General features: G+C 44.4%; 1 protein-coding gene across 7 annotated transcripts in view; it reads left to right on the forward strand.

Moving 5' to 3' along the window:
* The window catches only part of LOC139281095 (tektin-3-like), a 153,166-nt gene that overhangs the window by 125,391 nt on the left and 7,800 nt on the right, over positions 1-19,975 (forward strand). For all 7 annotated transcript variants that reach the window (XM_070901032.1, XM_070901035.1, XM_070901030.1 and 4 more), the window contains exon 7: positions 4,560-4,714. In XM_070901032.1, coding sequence (XP_070757133.1) covers positions 4,560-4,714 — 155 coding nt within the window. The remainder of the gene's footprint in view (positions 1-4,559; positions 4,715-19,975) is intronic.

Here is a 19,975-nt window from a genome sequence, read left to right on the forward strand (position 1 = left end):
CTCCCGTACCTCCCCTCATCCAGAAAAAAACACCCTTTTATGGAATATATTGATAGATCCAGCTAGTTGCATGTATTGGCCAACACTACCATAGGAACAAGATGATTCCCTGACTTTAGGCATTATTAAAAAATGGATTAATTCTATCTGACTAAAATTATGCATTAAAAAAACCTAGAAGTAACCCTGTTTTTCTAAATATACCCTTAATTCTATCTGTGGTTCTGTTTCTGAAAGGGACCTCTTAATACTTACAACTCCACAGGATTGTCTCTGAATCATCTTCCTGGCCAATTTGAGCCACATATATTTTTACCTTTTTATTCTGTTTTTTTTTTCTCTTTACGTTTACCTATCCCCATGCCGACTATACATCAGTTTGTAAAATGAAACGGCAGATGATAAGCTGTGAGACTTCTGACAGTGGCACGCTGTAATTGGGTACTGGGAGATGCAAGAATGAACTCGGTTACTTTACCCTTGCTCCTTCTGTGTGGTCTGACTGAGACTGAAAACTGAGTGCCTGGGGAGCAGCATGCACCAATTTACATCCCAGCAATTCCATGGCACCATGACAAAACAACATTATGATGATTCTAATGATTGTAGATCATTCATCTCTTAAGATGCTGATGTTACGGAATCACAACGTAAACTAGAATCTAAAGGGAGCTTTAAGGAGAACTGAAAAATCTCTGAGCCAGCAACAAGTTGACTAGTAAGGATGCAGAACAAAGTCTGTCATTTCTTATCATTGTGATGCAAATGAGGAAAGGCATGGCCGGTGTAACTTTCACAAGGTTTCTAGGGGTGTGGCAGAGTATTGAAACTTTTGATCCTTTACATACTCAAAAACCTGATTAGCAACTTTCTGGATCTGTGCATGTTTATTCCAGTAGAATAAAATGGTAGATTTGGGTGATAAAAGCCTTTCAGCCCATTTGATCTCACCTTTCCAGAATATTAACCTTTCCATCTTTCTACTATAGCTTTTGATGGTGGGAATCTTATCAGTGGTCGTTGGTGTCATCAATCCCTCACCCCCCCGCCCCCTGCCAGTAAAATACTCCAAAATTCAACTTCAAATGGAACTTAAAACAAGTGGTAGTCAGTCACTGGAAAGGAAAGTCAGTTGAGGTGTTTAACCAATTCACTACCATCCATTTTTGTGCTCTGTCGAGGTTGAATTTCAGCCCCTACACAGGGATAAATTCAACAACCTTTTGTCTCCTCTTGCTTTTGAGTGAAAACTTAAGGAAAGGGGGGACGAATTTCAGGTCGCGATCTCCCGCGTCATCTACCAAATTGGAGGCCGGCGAATTCCAAGTATGCTGGGCACCCACCTGAGACAGACGAAGAAAAAAGGCCTTGCCGAATTTCGCAGTGTCCTGGGCACACACCCAAATCGAGCAATTGCCTTTCCATCGTTATATTTGTCTATCTTGCGCCATTTTTACGGCAGTAAAGCAGGACCAACAATGTTGAATTTAGGCCATACTATGTTTACAGGCCTGGGGATGTACTCAACGGAAGGTTTGCTTCAGCACGGGTAGCATTGCAGTTTTCTCATTGTGCCAGTGACCAAACTTTTACAATGGCAGAGGGATGAGACACTGGGGAGAAACTCTGTTGCCTTTGTGTTAGGCTCTTTGCTCTTTCACAAATGCAAAGAAATAAAATTTTTCGTACACTGCCTCAGAGCTGCTGCTAATATAATCTAACTACAAAAACACAAGGATTAATTGAAGTCATGAACTGATTCCTATTGCTGAAATGCCAGGAAGATTGATGGGCAGTAGGAAGTAAACATGGGCTTGTAGGTTGGGGCCCCAATGCAGAATTCCATAGGATGCTAGTATAGCTCTTCACACCCAGGATTTGCCACATCTTGGGCCCAAGTTTCCACATGATTTGCGCCTGATTTTTAGGAGCAACTGGTGGAGAACGGACTATTTTAGAAATTGCAATTCTCCACATTTTTTTTTCTGCAGTTCTAGTCAGGTAGAACAGTTCTAGTTTAGAACAGAATTTTTTCTTCAAAAGGGGGCGTGTCTGGCCACTGACGCCTGATTTGAAAGTTTCCACAGTGAAAACGTACTCCAAACTAAAGTAGAATGGAGCCAGTGAAGATTTTTGTAGAACTGAAAAAACCTGTTCTACACATTAAAAAATCAGGTGCAGGTTACAAATTAGGCGTCCAGAACGAGGTGGGGGGAAGGGAACTAATTAAATTCGACAATAAATCCTTATTTATACTTCTACAAATATTATACAAATAAATCCAACCTGAATAAACATTTATAAGCCAATAAAAGATTAAATAAACCATCTTCCTACCTGTGTGAAAGTGCTTCAGCCAGGGAGAATTCTGCAGCCGTTCGTGCCGCTGAGCGGGAGAGGGAGAGAGAGAGAGGGAGAGAGAGAGAGAGATGGGGGAGCGGGTGTCGGGTCTGGTCCGGAGGCAGGGGGTGAGCAGGAGCTGGCCGTGGGAGGAGCCTTATTCACGCAGCCCCAGTGAGGCCATTCAGCCAGGGCTAGGGGCTGCGTGCTTCGGGCCCCTCCCACACAGTTCGGCGCCTGGAGCTACTGCACTTGCGTGCCAACTGTAGCGCGAATGTGCAGAGGTCCCGGCACTGTTTTCAGCGCAGGGACCTGGCTCCGCCCCCCCCACAGCTCGTGCTGGCTGCGCTGAGGGCCAGAGGACCTGTAAGTAGGTGGAGAATACCGAGGATTTTTTTAGGCGCCTTTTTAGGCGCGAAAAACGGGTGCCCAGCTCGGAGGGGTGCCCGTTTTTTTTCTTGTGGAAACTTGGGCCCCTTGAGTCCCCAGCTTTAGCTGTGTTGTTTTGGGCAGATACTAAGCAGTAGCATGGCCGTTACCCATAGAGAGGAGGGACAACTTGGAGGAACAATGGGGTAAAGGTATGGCGGATTCTGCAGTGGGCAGGCATTCAGCTCTGCCAGCCTACTACCACCCGCGTAACGAAGTTGAAAATTATCAGCAGCCATTAAAGTCCATACATTTATTTCTCAAGTTGTTGCTTGTCTCTCTAAACTTGGCAGCATTTCAAATTAACATGTTGTTTATAAATCGAGGAACAGCCTGTACCTGGCCAACAGCCAGTAGTCGTTGAACCAACCTAATTGTAGTCCATATTTATGTCAATTGAGCTACCTTGAATCAAATTAAATGGATCACCTGCTGCAAGCGCAATGGCATGGCCATTACCGGATGTGTGACTGTAAATGTGCATGAAATGCAAATGGTGCCGAGAGTCCACCTGACCGGTCTTCATCCCTTTCTCATCTGTGCTGCGCCCCACAAATAGGTGTACCTGGGGGGAAAACATGGAGGAAAATCAGATTTTTGCACTCATCCAGCTGCAACTTAACAGACAACTTTCCTGAAGGTGGCCTCTTTATGCTCGTTCGAAAACGCTGGCAATATATTTATTGTGCACACTGTAACCTCTGACTTTTTGTGAGTAGAAAATTAAAAAAACAGAAAAGTGGCATTTTGAAAGCACCTTTCACAACCTCAGGGCGTTCCAAAGGCTTTAGAGCCAATTAAGTACTTTTGAAGTGTTGTCATGCATGAAATGCAGCAGCCAGATCATCTGTTTGTTAGTCATACTGGGTCAGGGATAAATATTGGCCAGGAAGAAATCCCCTGAAATAGTGCCATGGGATCTTTTGAGCTAGATTTTCGGTTTTCAGCAACGGTAGTTTTTGCTGCGCTACTGTTTTTAGGCCTAACTTTCGGCCTTTACAGCAGCACAAACCACGAATTTCGGCAACTTTAGTCCGGGGCCGGTAGCGCTTCGAGAGAGGCCTTGGGAGTGGGGGAGAAACAAAACAAAATCCCCCAAAATATTCACAAAACATTCAACAACCATTTACCTACTAAATCGCTGAGCAATAATTAAAAAATAAAAACTTTAACTTACCTTTCTGCATGTCTTCATGCTTACGGCTGCTGGCAGTTTTGATCCTGTCGGTATTCTGGGTGTGGCGTACAGGTCCGGAGAGAGCCGGAAGTGCAACGCAATCTGCGTCGTTGCACGCCGGCACCACTCTCCCCGGCGGAACGTGGCAGCTCCGCCGCAAAGAGGTCACCGAGGATCCGGCCGACCGGGTTTTCGCCGCGGAGGGTCAAAGCGCGGCAAAAACCCGGTCGCAACGTCGCCAAAATTCCAGCCCTTTATGTTCAACTTAAACTGTGGCCCTGTCTGCCCTCTAGCACCTCCGACAGTGCAGCACTCCCTCAGTATTGCACTGGAGTGTCAGCCTAGATCTTGTGCTCAAGTCATTGCAGTGGAACTTGAACCCATGGCCTTCTGACTCGGGGGCAAGAGTGCTACCAACTGAGCCACGGCTAACACTTTAAAATCTGCTAGTATTTAGAAATAAAGAAAACCAATGTTGAAATCGGTCAGAGGCTGCTTCACTAATTCTGCTCAATGATTCATCTGCGACCATGGATATGCTAATAATTTGTTCTTGAATGAGGTGCTTTAGTGAGAAGCTTGATAGTATTGTACATATCTTTTTTTTTTGCAGGTTCTGCAAGAAATATTCCAAACGGAGTGCACCATTGAGGAGCTGAAGATGGCCATTAGGCAAAAGGAAGCTCCCATGAAGGTTGCACAAACCCGTCTGGAGGAGAGACTCAAGAGGCCCCATATGGAGCTAAGTTGTGATCAACCTCAGCACAGGTGAGTGATACGTGGACTCTGACTCGCTTCTGTGCAGCAGTGTGTATGCTGACTGTTATATTTTGCTGCACTTATTGTTTAATTCATGACTACCCATAACTGTCATTAGCCAACCAAAGATGAATACAATTAGTAATCATGAGCAAGCTGACCGTATGCCCACAAGATTGCTACTGTGTGGCCTCCCTTTCAGCTCCTGTAATTATCTGCCCATTGCTCTCTTCCATTCACTAGGAAGGTTCACACGGTTGATTCCAGGGATGAGGGGGTTGACTTATGAGGAAAGGTTGAGCAGGTTGGGCCTCTACTCATTGGAATTCAGAAGAATGAGAGGTGATCTTATCGAAACGTATAAGATTACGAAGGGGCTTGACAAGGTGGATGCAGAGAGGATGTTTCCATTGATGGGGAAGACTAGAACTCGAGGGCACGATCTTAGAATAAGGGGCCGCCCATTTAAAACAGAGATGAGGAGAAATTTCTTCTGAGGGTTGTAAATCTGTGGAATTCGCTGCCTGAGAGCTGTGGAAGCTGGGATATTGAATAAATTTAAGACAGAAATAGGCAGTTTCTTAAACGATAAAGGGATATGGGGAGCGGGCGGGGAAGTGGAGCTGAGTCCATGATCAGATCAGCCATGATCGTATTAAATGGATGGAGCAGGCTCGAGGGGCCGTATGGCCTTCTCCTGTTCCTATTTCTTATGTTCTTATGTTCTTCAGGTCTTCCGAGTCTCACAATCGTTTTTTTTCCCAGCTAGAATGCATTTTATCATCTTCGAAAGGCAGCAATTTTCAGCAGGATCGACATACATATTGGCCCAGAAATTGTGGTTGGAGGCTTCCCGTGGGCGGATGCCTCTGACCTGAAACATTTCTACGAATCTACCTGGTGGTCTGGGAGGTTCGGAGACTTGCGCTCCTGGGCCTCTATGCGAAAGCCTGCTTAGGGTCTTATCCCAGGGACTTGGCCGCTTCGCGAGCATCCCTGGGATCACACGGGCCAGCCAGGGGTATTCTCATCCATACTTGCAGTGAATTCCGTATATATGGAATCACCATAAGTATGAATGGGAATATCCCCAAAACACACAAACACTTAAAATATATATTTTTTTAAAACATTGCATATTTAAAATGAATCAAAGTGGAATTGAATTAATTATTTACATCAAAAATTAATTTTTTGAAAAATTTACATTTTAACAGATCTAAAAATAAACTTCCCTTATTTAACAGGATTTAAAATGTTTAAATTATTGAAAGAATTATTTTTCTGCCCTTTAAAAATGTTGTCAGTCGTAAGAATTTCAAGGATATTCGCAAATAGCCCAACTCTCCGCCCGCGGAGGCCCTTTACTTCCAGATGCGGGTTTAGGTGGCCCCTACTGGCGCTGTGCACTTCGTACGTGCCTGTAGGGGCTGCGAATTCAGGCCAATATGTTGTTCTCACCTTCGCTTGGTCTGTTACTGCATTTAGACACTCCTTATTACCACATTGTGGCCACTCTGTCTTTCCAGATAGCAATCAATATCCTTCTATCATCGTGTTTCAAAAGCATCCAACCTCTGATTCTGTACATTTGTCATAGTTCCTTTGTTAGTATCATACAGAGGCGTTGACTGGATACACTCCCTTTCCCATCTATACCATTTTTTCTCCTCCACAGTGGTTTCCATAATTCATTAACAATATTTTCAGCTACAAGATGGGGCTCAGTGATGACATGGACATAGTCTAAATGGCTTTTTGCTTGGTCAACCATGGTGTCAATCAAAAGATTTCCACTCCCATTTAGTTGTCACAAGTTGTCTGACGAGTAGGCCGATAGGTGTTGGTCTGGGGAGTAGGCGGACAACTATTGGTCTGTCTCTCAGCTCACAGTTTCCTTAGGGAACTAGCATTATGCATTTAAAACAGGACAAGTGAACTGGGGCAGCAAGTTAATCGTTTACAATGCAAGAGGAGTTTTGGGTGTTGGGGTTTGGAACACGCAAGGCATGTGGCTGGGTAGGAAAGTAGACAGAAGATTTGCATTTCTATTGTGGCCCTCATCACCTCAGGAAGTCCCAAAGCACTTTTCAACCAATGAAGTACTTTTGAACAAAAACAAAATACTGTGGATGTTGGAGATCTGAAATAAAAACAGAAAATGCTGGAAATACTCAGCAGGTTAGGCAGCATCTGTGGAGAGAAACTGAGTTGACGTTTTCAGGTCAGACCTTTTCGTCAGAATTACTTTTGAAGTGTAGTCACTGTTGTAAAGTAGAGTAACCTGCTGTTGAGCCGGACAGAGGAAGTCTATTGGAAATCACCTCAGCTACAATTATAGCACTTAATCCTCCATTCCCTTTAGATTCCAGTGAAAGTTTGCAAAATTCAGTCTTCCCAGCCTTACTTACTTTTAACTCATTACTACAGATCCAATATTAGCTTCTGTTTGCTGTTAACATAACTTCTAGAAACCAAATGCTATTTACTGAACGTTGCACAGCCCTGGCCTATAGTTCGATTCCTACGTCTTTTAATGTTGGCTTCCAATTAACCTGCACAGACATTGCAAATCAGAAATCTACTTCTGCTCAATTGACAACCCTCTCCTAGCTGTGGCTCTGATAATGGACTCTACACTTGTCAGGCAGCTTTGTTTGCTTTTTATATCTACTTTGTAGTAATTTCTGCACGTTTCCATTTACTCTCTTCTAATTAATCCCAGTATGCCACTAGCTTCTGTTTCTCTCTATAAAGATTTTCTGCTGCAGATATGGACACTTGTTTGCATTATACCAGCTGGTTGTATGCAGTGCATTTTGATTCCCGACCAGTAATCTGTGAGTTAATATTACGAATGTGCTCTTTACGATCCAAAAGCCTTGCCCAACAGGTGTGCTCCCCATAACCTTTGCTCCTAATGAGAGGGTGCAATTATAAAATTGACCCTACATTAATGGGAACATAGACAACCCTAAATGTACATGGATTGGCTGGTACTGACTTTAGATATTCTTCAGATTGATATTGATGAAGATCAGCAAGAGTTCTGATTGACTAAGAACTCTTGTAAAAACCCAGATACACGCACAGTTTCATTCGATGCTGGGTACTTTACGTTGTTCTGTATCCAAGATGCATTGTGAATTTGAGATTCACCCTCCATTAACTTCAGCTCATCCAAAACTCCGCTGTCTGTAACCTAACCCGCAGCAAGTCCCATTCTGATCTACATTGGCTTCCAATACTTCAAATTTAAAATTCCCATTGTTTAAATTCCTTCATTGTCTCACCCCTCCCTTTCTCTGTAACCTCCCGCAGCCTTACAATGCCCCTTCCACCCCCCCCCTCCCCCCCGCCGCCAAGCTCTCTCTTTCTCTTATCTGGCCCTCTTGTGCATCTCCCATCCCTTTACTCTACCATTGGTGGCTGTGCCTTCAGCTGCCTAGGTCTCATGCTATGGATTGCCACCTATCCACACCTCTCCACCCCCCGCAACCTTTTGGATCTTTCTTTCCTTAACAGTAACCTCCTCTCTTCATATTTACTTATTTGACTTGACTTTGGGACATTTTGTCATGTTAAAGGCACTATATAAATGCTGCTTGTTCTTGTTTTTCTTCTTCTTCATGGTTTATGGGTCATTGGTACTTGTCACGCCATACAAACAACTGGCATATTTGCTTGGGTGTTTTACATTCCTGATCACTCAATTCTTAAAAGTGTCTGGAACTATTTTTGAAAGTGTGGCTCTTAACATTGACAAAGATCTTTACAGAGCAAAAATGCAATTGACTATAATCAAACTTTCCAAATATCTTCTAGTTCAATAACCAATTCTCTGTATGTAATAAGCAGATTTTGCCTTAATTTCTTAAACTTTCCCGTAAACTTCAGATGTTAATCCGACGCATCAAGAATATTTACATTATAGTCGTACCCTGGACTGACGCAAAAACAGTGAGTGCTTTACTATTCAGTCACATTGCAAGATGGCTTGCCCAGATGTCCTTGCCCCACTTATGGTGGTAGATTTTCATCTTCATAGAAACATAGAAACATAGAAAATAGGTGCAGGAGTAGGCCATTCGGCCCTTCTAGCCTGCACCGCCATTCAATGAGTTCATGGCTGAACATGCAACTTCAGTACTCCATTCCTGCTTTCTCGCCATACCCCTTGATCCCCCTAGTAGTAAGGACTTCATCTAACTCCTTTTTGAATATATTTAGTGAATTGGCCTCAACAACTTTCTGTGGTAGAGAATTCCACAGTTTCACCACTCTCTGGGTGAAGAAGTTTCTCCTCATCTCGGTCCTAAATGGCTTACCCCTTATCCTTAGACTGTGACCCCTGGCTCTGGACTTCCCCAACATTGGGAACATTCTTCGTGCATCTAACCTGTCTAAACCCATCAGAATTTTAAACGTTTCTATGAGGTCCCCTCTCATTCTTCTGAACTCCAGTGAATACAAGCCCAGTTGGATCCAGTCTTTCTTGATAGGTCAGTCCCGCCATCCCGGGAATCAGTCTGGTGAACCTTCACTGCACTCCCTCAATAGCAAGAATGTCCTTCACAGCATAGGTTGTAATCTAGCGGAGTGCAATCACCCACCCATTATAAGACTCGTCCAATTTTCATTCCCCCTTGAAATCAGTGAAATTTAATTTGTAACCAATTTGTCCAGAGATTTTCTTTCTGCTGCTGAAGATTAAGGTGCCAGTAAATGGCGTCTTTTATCATGTATCATTTAAAGCATGAAATACAGTGATGCTTTTATGTTCCAGACAGGGCACTGGACTGTTTGGTTTAGCTGTGTCAGTAGACCTTGAGGTGGAAAGAGGTTTGTATATTACTTTATACATCTCCTCGTGAAGAATCATCCTGCTCTACTCAACTCTTAGGAAGAGTTTTGTCATGGTTGGTTTCTGTTTTAGTGATTGGGCTGTTTGTCTGCTAACAGAAACAATTCTTCCATGGTTTGATTTAAAAAAAAAATGACCTCAAGAATCATAGGAAAAATGATTCCAAAATACCCATGCTTTTTACGCCTGTTGTAAGATTAAGATCACAGGTCACACACAGATATCCAAAGGGTCTTGGGCGTTATAAGGCATTTTATTAAGGGAGCGATAGTTCAAACATAGTCAAACACAACACATAATCATGGTAGACACAGTAGACATACGGCTGTGACAAGTAGCTGTTATTAGTTCCGATTGGACAGATGGTTGGTGGCACAAACAGTTCTTATCTTCACCGTCTGCACTGAAAAGCACTGTTGTTGTCTTTTTAGGGGTGGGCTTGGGGGCACGTGATGGACAAGACCATTTAATCTATAAGGGCTCTTGCCAAACTGGGGTACCCAATGGCCTTTCGAGTTCTTTATCTCCACTCTGAGGTGAAACCCTCCCCTTCACATGTTTTTCCTGTTTATACTTTCTGAAAATGCATCCTCCCAAGGCTGGAGTCAGACATGGTATTCTTGGCCTTCGGATGTTAGGAGCTGCCTGTTATCAGTTAGGTATGTTCACGCTGTTCAAGTCGCTTTAGCTATTGTAACGTGGAATGAACCCTTCAATTCTAACACCAGTTTGAAGAGACTTTTTGGTCTCGAGCTATTTCTTCCAATTCACAATTTCTTACATTGGTCTCAGTTGGCGGAACTAATGCCAGCCAGTACTTCCACCCAAATATCAGGAGTTTTGGAGGGCCTCATTAGTGTGCATGTGAAATTAGGCTTATTATAGAAGTAAATAATAGGCATACAACCAAAATGACATATTAACGGTATTAAATATAAAAGGAACCTGGGCGGGGGTAATCACTCACTCTCTGCAGTCCCAGCATCCCTAAATCCCACTGATGGTACCACCACTGCAGGATTGATAACATATCCTTGATAGAAAGACTGTTTACCCCAAAAATTGTTCAAGCATTTCCTATTGGCCAACTACAGAATAGCACTGGTGAAGACAGGTGGTCTCCTTCTTGTCTGAGGATGAAACAAGGTCTGGGGAAAAAGGAGGAGAAAGTCAAATATTTTATAAAAAGTCTTGAATATTGGCCTGTCTTTCAATCCAGCCCTTGGGGCGAAGTGTAAAGCTTTCCGGAATTAAACTAAATTGGCAGTGTCGGGACAGAAGGTGAGCTAGTGTGGAAAATGAAAATGTCATACATGTGATGCTGGCTATCTTGTGAAATTAAAGCTTATTAGATAAAATTATACTCTTTCAAATTTGTGCCAGTAAATATATCACGATAGATTTAGATAAAGAAGAGCCTTTCAACCAATTTGACAGAGCATAATCAGGCCAAACATTGTTCAGTCCTTGGCACAGAATCAAAATGTCAATAGTGGAAATGCTAGTGAGAGGACAAAGATGCAATGTTCAAGTAATTGCTTTTCAAAATGTTTTATATTTTTTTCCTCCTCTAATTGCCTCCCCTTGTGCTGAAACTCCTAAGTTTCCATGGGAAGTGCGAGCCTAGTGTCAGGAAGTCACTCCATGATGGGGGACACCTAACTGGCTGTCATAGCAATGCTCAATCCTGTCCTCACCTGACCCATGCATTTTCCAGCTCAGAATAGTGAATAAGAGCAAGGGCCCAGGCTGAGTTTTTTTTTTCCTCCCTAGCCAAGGAGGCACTAAAAGCGATTTTAGTGCTCTCTACAGCTAACTCAGCACAGGCCAGGAATCAAAGCTGGGACTTTGTTGCTCTATATGACTCAGCTCCACACCTACCAACTGAGCCATTGGCGGAGCTACTTTAATGACTCTTGATTGTAGCTTTTATTGAAATCGAAGTTCTTCAAAAAGACACAAAATTATTTAACAAAATTGTAGATGAACAAAATTGAATGCATCATGGAATTTAATGTGGCATTGCTGATGTTATTTCATACTGCGACGTGCTGGGGCTAGGTTTGGAATGGCCTGAGGTAGAAAGAAAAGGATGGGTTGGCTCACCCAAGGAGAACATTCGCTAGAACTAGTTGGGAACCATATATTTACTTGCAGATAACTGCAGAGAAAGAGCAGGAAGTTTGTGTTGCAGCATCAGTGGCAATGGAATGAGTTGGGAGGTCTAAATAAGAAATTCAACTGCAGAAGGCCAGTCAATATCTTCCAGTGACTTTCTACCTGCTACAACTTAAGAATATAAGAACATAAGAAATAGAAGCAGGAGTAGGCCATACGGCCCCTCGAGCCTGCTCCGCTATTCAATAAGATCATGGCTGATTTGATCATGGACACAGCTCCACTTCCCCGCCCGCTCCCCATAACCCCTTATCCCCTTATCGTTTAAGAAACTGTCTATTTCTGTCAAATTTATTCAATGTCCCAGCTTCCACAGTGAATTCCGCAGATTTACAACCCTCTGAGAAGAAATTTCTCCTCATCTCTGTTTTAAATGGGCGGCTCCTTATTCGAAGATCATGCCCTCTAGTTCTAGACTCCCCCATCAGTGGAACATCCTCTCTGCATCCACCTTGTCAAGCCCCTCATAATCTTATACGTTTCGATAAGATCACCTCTCATTCTTCTGAATTCCAATGAGTAGAGGCCCAACCCACTTAACCTTTCCTCATAAGTCAACCCCCTCATCCCCGGAATCAACTTAGTGAACCTTCTCTGAACTGCCTCCATAGCAAGTATATGCTTTCGTAAATATGGAAACCAAAACTGTAAGCAGTATTCCAGGTGTGGCCTCACCAATACCTTATATAGCTGTAGTAAGACTTCCCTACTTTTGTACTCCATCCCCTTTGCAATAAAGGCCAAGATTCCATTGGCCTTCCTGATCACATGCTGTACCTGCATACTATCCTTTTGTGTTTCATGCACAAGTACCCCCAGGTCCTGCTGTACTGTGGCACTTTGAAATCTTTCTCCATTTAAATAATAACTTGCTCTTTGATTTTTTTTCTGCCAAAGTGCATGACCTCACACTTTCCAACATTATACTCCATCTGCCAAATTTTTGCCCACACTCACTTAGCCTGTCTGTCCTTTTGCAGATTTTTTGTGTCCTCACACATTGCTTTTCCTCCCATCTTTGTATCATCAGCAAACTTGGCTACGTTATACTCAGTCTCTTCTTCCAAGTCGTTAATATAGATTGTAAATAGTTGGGGTCCCAGCACTGATCCCTGCGGCAACCAGAGAATGACCCATTTATCCAAACTCTCTGTTTTCTGTTAGTTAGCCAGTCCTCTATCCATGCTAATATATTACCCGCAATCCCGTGAACTTTTATCTTGTGCAGTAACCTTTTAGGTGGCACCTTGTCAAATGCCTTCTGGAAGTCCAAATACACCACATCCACTGGTTCCCCTTTATCCACCCTGTTCGTTACATCCTCGAAGAACTTCAGCAAATTTGTCAAACATGACTTCTCCTTCATAAATTCATACTGACTCTGCCTGATCGAATTTTGCTTTTCCAAATGTCCTGTTACTGCTTCTTTAACAATGGACTCCAACATTTTCCCAACCACAGATGTTAGGCTAACTGGTCTATCGTTTCCTACTTTTTGTCTGCCTCCTTTTTTAAATGTTATGATCGAGCCATAACACTGCTATCTAATTAACTGCTATGGAAGCACAGAGAAATGCAGAACAAACTGTAACTCCAGGTATGGTGCCTTCCTGGTGCCAGAGTCAAGGATGTCACTGAGCTACAGGACATTCTGAGGAAGGAGGGAGGGGTGAACAGCCATTGGTCATGGTCCATATCAGTCTAATGACATGGGTAGAAAGAGGGACAAGGTCCTGCAGGCATATTTCAGGAAATTGTGAGAGATTAGTAAGCAAAGATAGTAATCTCTGGATTGCCCCCGGTGCCATGAGCTTGTGAGTATAAACATAGGAGGTCAGTGCAGATGAGTGCGTGGCTGGAGATGATGCAGGAGGGAGGGCTTTAGACTCCTGAGACATTAGGACTGGTTCTGGGGGAGGTGGGACCTGTACAAGCTGAGCGGATTGCACCTCAAATAGAGTTGGGACCAATATCCTTGCGGGGAGATTTGCAAGTGCTGTTGGGGAGGATTTAAACTAGCTTGGCAGAGGTTTGGGACCCTGAGCATAGATACAGAATGGAGGGTAAGGAAGCTGGTAAATTAATGTGAGTTTAGAAGGCAGAGGAAACAAAGGCTAGAAAATAGACGACAGAGATTTGGCAATGCTTAATGATATATACTTCAATGCAAGGAGTCTGGTAAATAAGGCTGATGAGCCTAGGGCACAGATAGACACGTGGGAGTATGATGATATAGCCATTACTGACACATAGCTGAAAGAAGGGCAGGAATGGCAGCTCAACATTCCTGGTTACAGGATTTTCAGACGAGATTAGAGAGGTGGATAAAAAAGGAGGGGGTTCACAATTTTGGTTAAAGAAACAAGTACAGCTGTGAGGAAGGATAATATGTTGATCATCAAATAAGGCCATATGGCTTGAACTGAAGAACAAAAAAGTGACAGTCACGCTGCTGGGAGTGTACTATGATGCCCCAAATAGTTGGGGAGATGGAAGAGCAAATATATAGAAAAATTCTGAGAAATGCAAAAACAATAGGACAGTATTAGTAGGGGATTTCAACTACTTTAATATTAACTGGGACAGAATCGGTGTAAAATGTATGGAGGGCACAGAATTTTAAAAATGCATTCAGGAGAACTTTTTTAGCCAGTACGTAGCAAGTCCAACAAGAAAGGGGGCGGCTTTGGACTCCATTTTTGGGAATAAAGCTGGGCAGGTGGAAGGGGGTATCAGTGGGAGAGCATTTTAGTGGTAATGATCATAATTCAGTTAGATTTAGTGTTATGGAAAAGGACATAAAATATATTAGGAGTAAAAGTTCTCAATTAGGGAAAGGACAATTTTGCTAAGCTGAGATATGATTTAGCAATATCTGCTTCGCTCCTCTCTTTTGTGAAGATAGACGCAAAGTATTCATTAAGAATCGTACCCACATTTCGGAAACAGGTTCTTGAAGGAAAATCAGTGTCATAGCAGTGGGAGACATTCAAGGAGAAGATAGTGAGGGTTCAGAGCAAATATATTCCTGTAAAGTCCTGACCCTGCAGTACAGACTTACAAGAGGCACATGCTGAAATCAAGGTCACTCTGGACCTGCACCTTTATTTCACAGCTCTCGAGTGCCACACTTGCCTGAGACCTGCCTTTATATACCTGTGTGGAACAGGTATGCAGTCCCCTGGTGATAAAGTATGCTTGTAGTTACAGGTCATATCTAGTTACAGTCATGTATAGCATGGTAAGATACAGTAATGTGAGATGCATGACATCACCTTCCCCCAAGGTCTTATTGTCTTTATAGATTCAGTCTCTCAGGTGGTCTATGCTCTCGCGTGGAGCGTCTTAGTTGTGGTTCACTTGTTTGCCTTGGTGCCTGTTTTTCTTTCGGTGTGATTGCTGATATCTCGCCTGGGCTGTCTGTTTCATTCAGTATGATTGCTGGTATCTCGCCTGGGCCGTCTATTGAGACTGCCCTTTCTCAGGTTGTTCCCTCTGTCTGTCCACCAGATGTGGTGTGAGTTCCACATTATAGTCTGCCTCTGGTTCTGCAGTGCTGTTGGTGAATCTACTTTTTACTTGGTCTACATGCCTCTGGCAGGTTTGGCCATTGTCCATTTGTACAATCAGTAGCCTGTTTCCTTCCTTGCATGTTACTGTCCCTGCAAGCCATTTGGGACCCCTGCCATAGTTTAGCACAAACACTTTGTCCCCTATCTCATTCCACCTCCCCCTCAAATTTCGGTCATGGTACTCAGTTAGCTTCCAGCGCTTTGCCTCAACAATTTCATGCATGTCTGGGAGGATTAACGAGAGCCTAGTCTTTAAGGTCCGTTTCATCAATAGTTGCGCGGGGGGAACCCCAGTCAACGAATGCGGATGAGATCTGTATGCCAGCAGCAGTCTCGACAGGCGGCTCTGCAGCGTGGGACCTTTGATTTTTTAGCATGCCTTGTTTAACGATTTGCACTGCTCGCTAGGCCTGGCCATTGGAGGCCGGTTTGAACGGTGCCGTTTTAACGTGATTTATGCCATGGTCAACTATAACTTCTTGAAATTCTGCGCTGGTGAAGCACGGACCATTATCACTGACCAGTATGTCAGGATTTCCGTGCATTGCAAACATGGTTCTAAGGCTCTCCACAGAAGTGGAGGTGGTGCTCGAGTTTAAAATCGTGCACTCGATCCACTTTGAATATGCATCGACGACTACGAGGAACATTTTTCCCATGAATGAGCCCGCATAGTCTACATGCACCCGCGACCACGGTTTGGTGGGCCAGGGCCAGGGTCTTGGGGGGGTCCTCCCTGGGGGCATTACTGAGTTGGGCACAAATGGTGCACCGACGGACACAGAGCTCTAAGTCCGCATCAATGCCAGGCCACCAGACGTGGGATCTGGCTATGGCCTTCATAAGGACGATCCCCGGGTGCTCGCGGTGGAGCTCCCGGACAAACGCCTCTCTGCCTCGCAAGGGCATAACTACTCGGCTGCCCCACATCAGGCAGTCTGCCTGTAGTGATAGTTCATGCATGCGCCTATGGAAAGGTTTGATCTCCTCGGGGCAGGCATCACGAGCCTCTGCCCAGTCACCAGTTAGAACACATTTTTTGACTAAGGATAACTTGGGGGTCGCTGGTCGTCCAGGCTCTGATTTGGCGAGCCGTCATGGGCGAACCTGTAGATTCAAAGGCATTGATTGCCATGACCATCTTACAGTCCTATTCGTCGGACCCTTCCGTGGTCGCCAGGGGTAGCCTGCTAAGCGCGTCGGCACCGTTGTCTGTGCCTTATTATGTAGTCGTAAGATGCCAGCATGAGTGCCCACTGCTGAATGCGCGCCGAGGCATTGGCGTTTATTGCCTTGCACTCGGATAGCAGGGACGTGAGGGGTTTGTGGTCAGTTTCTAATGCGAACTTGGCCTCGAAAAGGTATTGGTGCATCTTTTTGACACCATACACGCATGCAAGCGCCTCCTTCTCAACTATACCGTACCCGCGTTCCGCCCGCGAAAGTGACCTGGAGGCATAAGCAATGGGTTGTAATTTACCCGCATCATTGACATGCTGTAAAACGCACCCGACCCCGTACGCTGACGCATCACATGTAAGAACTAGTTTTTTACCTGGGTCAAAAAAGACTAAAACACTGTTGGAACATAGAAGGTTGCGTGCCTTATTGAAGGCGCGTTCTTGGGCATCCCCCCAAATCCAATCTCACCCCTTTTCTGAGTAGCATGTGGAGAGGCTCCAGCAGTGTGCTCAAGTTCTGCATAAAGTTCCCTAAGTAATTGAGTAGCCTGAGAAATGCGTGCAGTTCCGAGACATTCCGAGGCCTGGGTGCCAGACGAATTGCTTCGGTTTTTGATTCTGTTGGGCGGATTCCATCAGCGGCAATCCTTCTGCCCAAAAATTCAACCTCTGGCACGAGAAACAGACACTTGGATTTCTTAACTCTTGGGCCTACCCGATCCAATCGACTTCGTACTTCCAACAAATTGCGGAGTTGGGAGTCGGTGTCCCTGCCCGTGATGAGTATGTCATCTTGAAACACAACCGTCCCCGGGATGGCCTTGAGTTCCAACCCTTCCGATTCGTATACCAGCCGAGCTGCTATTTTTCTGCACATGCGAGCCAGATGCCCTGTATAGTTGCAGTTTCTGCAAACAGCATGCTGAAATCGACACCCCCTTGTTGAGTGCCTTCCCCCACATCTCCAGCACAGCCCGCTTCCATTGTTTCCGAAGGATGAGCTGCGTCTGGCTGATCTCTCTTGAGCTTCTCTCAGTCTGTAGTTGATTGCTCGCATTGTGGGTTGATGAGGTGTGAACAGTCATTCATGTGGCCCTTGATGGCTTCTGGTGCCACTGCTGGCCATTGAAGGCCTGCTCTCCTGCCTTTGTCTGTGTGTGGGGGTAGTGGCTTGTTTCACGCTGTGAACCCCTTGTTGCTATGTTTCGTCAGTTGTCGTACCCGCAGTATAGATCAACCTTGTTTCTTCTCCTGCCAAGAATGTCTGTGTGACCAGTGCTGCTGCCTCTAGGGTCAAGTTCTTGGTCTCTATAAGCTTTTGGAATATGCCTGCGTGGCCTATTCCTTCAATAAAAAAGTCTCTCAGTACTTCTCTCCTTAGTTCATCGGAGAACTCACATAAACTAGCCAGCCTCCGAAGTTCCGCCACAAAGTCGGGTATGCTCTGGCCCACACAGCATCTGTAGTTGTAGAACCTGTGTTTGGCCATGTGTAGGCTGCTCGCTGGCTTCAGGTGGTCTCTCACCAGTGTGCTCAACTCCTCAAACGACTTGCTTGCTGGTTTCTCGGGTGTCAGCAGGTCCTTCATTAAGGCGTATGTTTTCGAGCCACAGCTGGTCAAGAGATGGGCTCTTCTCTTGTCTGCCTTATCGTCGCCCAACTAGTCTTTGGTTACAAAGCTTTGCTGGAGCCTTTCTATAAAGTCCTCCTAATTGTCTCCAGCATTGTATTTCTCATCTGAGCCGTTGGTAGCCATTCTGTGGATTCTGTGATCCCGTAACTCGTCGCCACTGTAAAGTCTTGACCCTGCAGTACAGACTTGCACGAAGCACATGCTGAAGTCAAGGTCACTCTGGACCTGCACCTTTTATTTCACAGCTCTCGAGTGCCAAACCTGCCTTTATATACCTGTGTGGAACAGATATGCAGTGTCTCCTGCAAGTGCACCCCTGGTGGTAAAGTATGCTTGTGGTTACAGGTCATATCTAGTTACAGTCATGTATAGCATGGTAAGATACAGTTATATACGATCGTGTGCGATACATGACAATTCCGACAAAGAAAAAGAGTGGGACTGCCAAATCTAGAGCGGGTGTCAAGTGGCATACAGTGTCTGACTAACTTCATTGAATTTTTTGATGCGGTAACAAGGAGGGTTGGTGAGGATAGCACGTTTGATGTAATCTACATGGATTTAGCAAGGTTTTTGATAAGGCCCCACATGGTAGACTGGTCAGAAAAGTCAAAGCTCATGGGATCCAAGGGAAAATGGCAAGTTGAATTCAAAATTTGCTCAGAGGCAGGAAGCAAGGGGTAATGGTCGACACATGTTTTTGTGACTGGAAGGCTGTATTCAATGGAATTCTGCAGGGCTCAGTACTAGGTCCTTTGCTTTTTGTGGTATATATCAATGATTTAGACTTCAATGTACGGGTCATGATTAAGAAGTTTGTAGATTGCACAAAAACTGGCCGTGTGGTTGATAAGAGAGGAAGAAAGCTGTAGATTGCAGGAAGATATCCATGGACTGGTCAGGTGGGCAGAAAGGTGGCAAATGGAATTCAATCCAGAGAAGTATGAGGTAATGCATTTGGGGAGGGCTAACAAGGCAAGGGAATATGCAATAAATGTTAGGACACAGAAAAGTGTAGAGGAACAGAGGACCTTGGAGTGTATGACCACAGATCCCTGAAGGTAGCAGGCTAGGTAGATAAGGTGGTTAATAAGGCATACACGATACTTTCCTTTATTAGACGAGGTTTGGGACATTAGAGTGGGGAAGTTTTGCTTTAACTGTATAAAACACTAGTTAGGCCACAGCTTAGAGTACTGCGTACAGTTCTGGTCATCACATTACAGGCAAGATGTGATTGCACTAAAGAGGGAACCGAGGAAATTTACGAGGATGTTGCCAGGAATGGATAATTTTAGCTATGAGGAAAGATTGGGCTGGCTGGGGTTGTTTTCTTTGGATCAGAGGAGGCTGAGGGGAGAATAAATTCAAGTGTGTAAAATTTTGAGGGGCCTAGATAGATTGGATAGGAAGCAATGTGTGAGGACACTGAAAATCTGCAAAAGGACATAGACAAGCTAAGTGAGTGGGCAAAAATTTGGCAGATGGAGTATAATGTTGGAAAGTGTGAGGTCATGCACTTTGGCAGAAAAAAATCAAAGAGCAAGTTATTATTTAAATGGAGAAAGATTGCAAAGTGCCGTAGTATGGCGGGACCTGGAGGTACTTGTGCATGAAACGCAAAAGGATAGTATGCAGGTACAGCAAGTGATCAGGAAGGCCAATGGTATCTTGGCCTTTATTACAAAGGGGAGTATAAAAGCAGGGAAGTCTTGCTACAGCTATATAAGGTATTGGTGAGGCCACACCTGGAATACTGTGTGCAGTTTTGGTTTCCATATTTCCGAAAGGATATACTTGCTTTGGAGGCAGTTCAGAGAAGGTTCACTCGATTGAATCTGG

This window comes from Pristiophorus japonicus, chromosome 15 (genome assembly GCF_044704955.1).
Source record: "Pristiophorus japonicus isolate sPriJap1 chromosome 15, sPriJap1.hap1, whole genome shotgun sequence".
Lineage (NCBI taxonomy): Eukaryota > Metazoa > Chordata > Chondrichthyes > Pristiophoridae > Pristiophorus > Pristiophorus japonicus.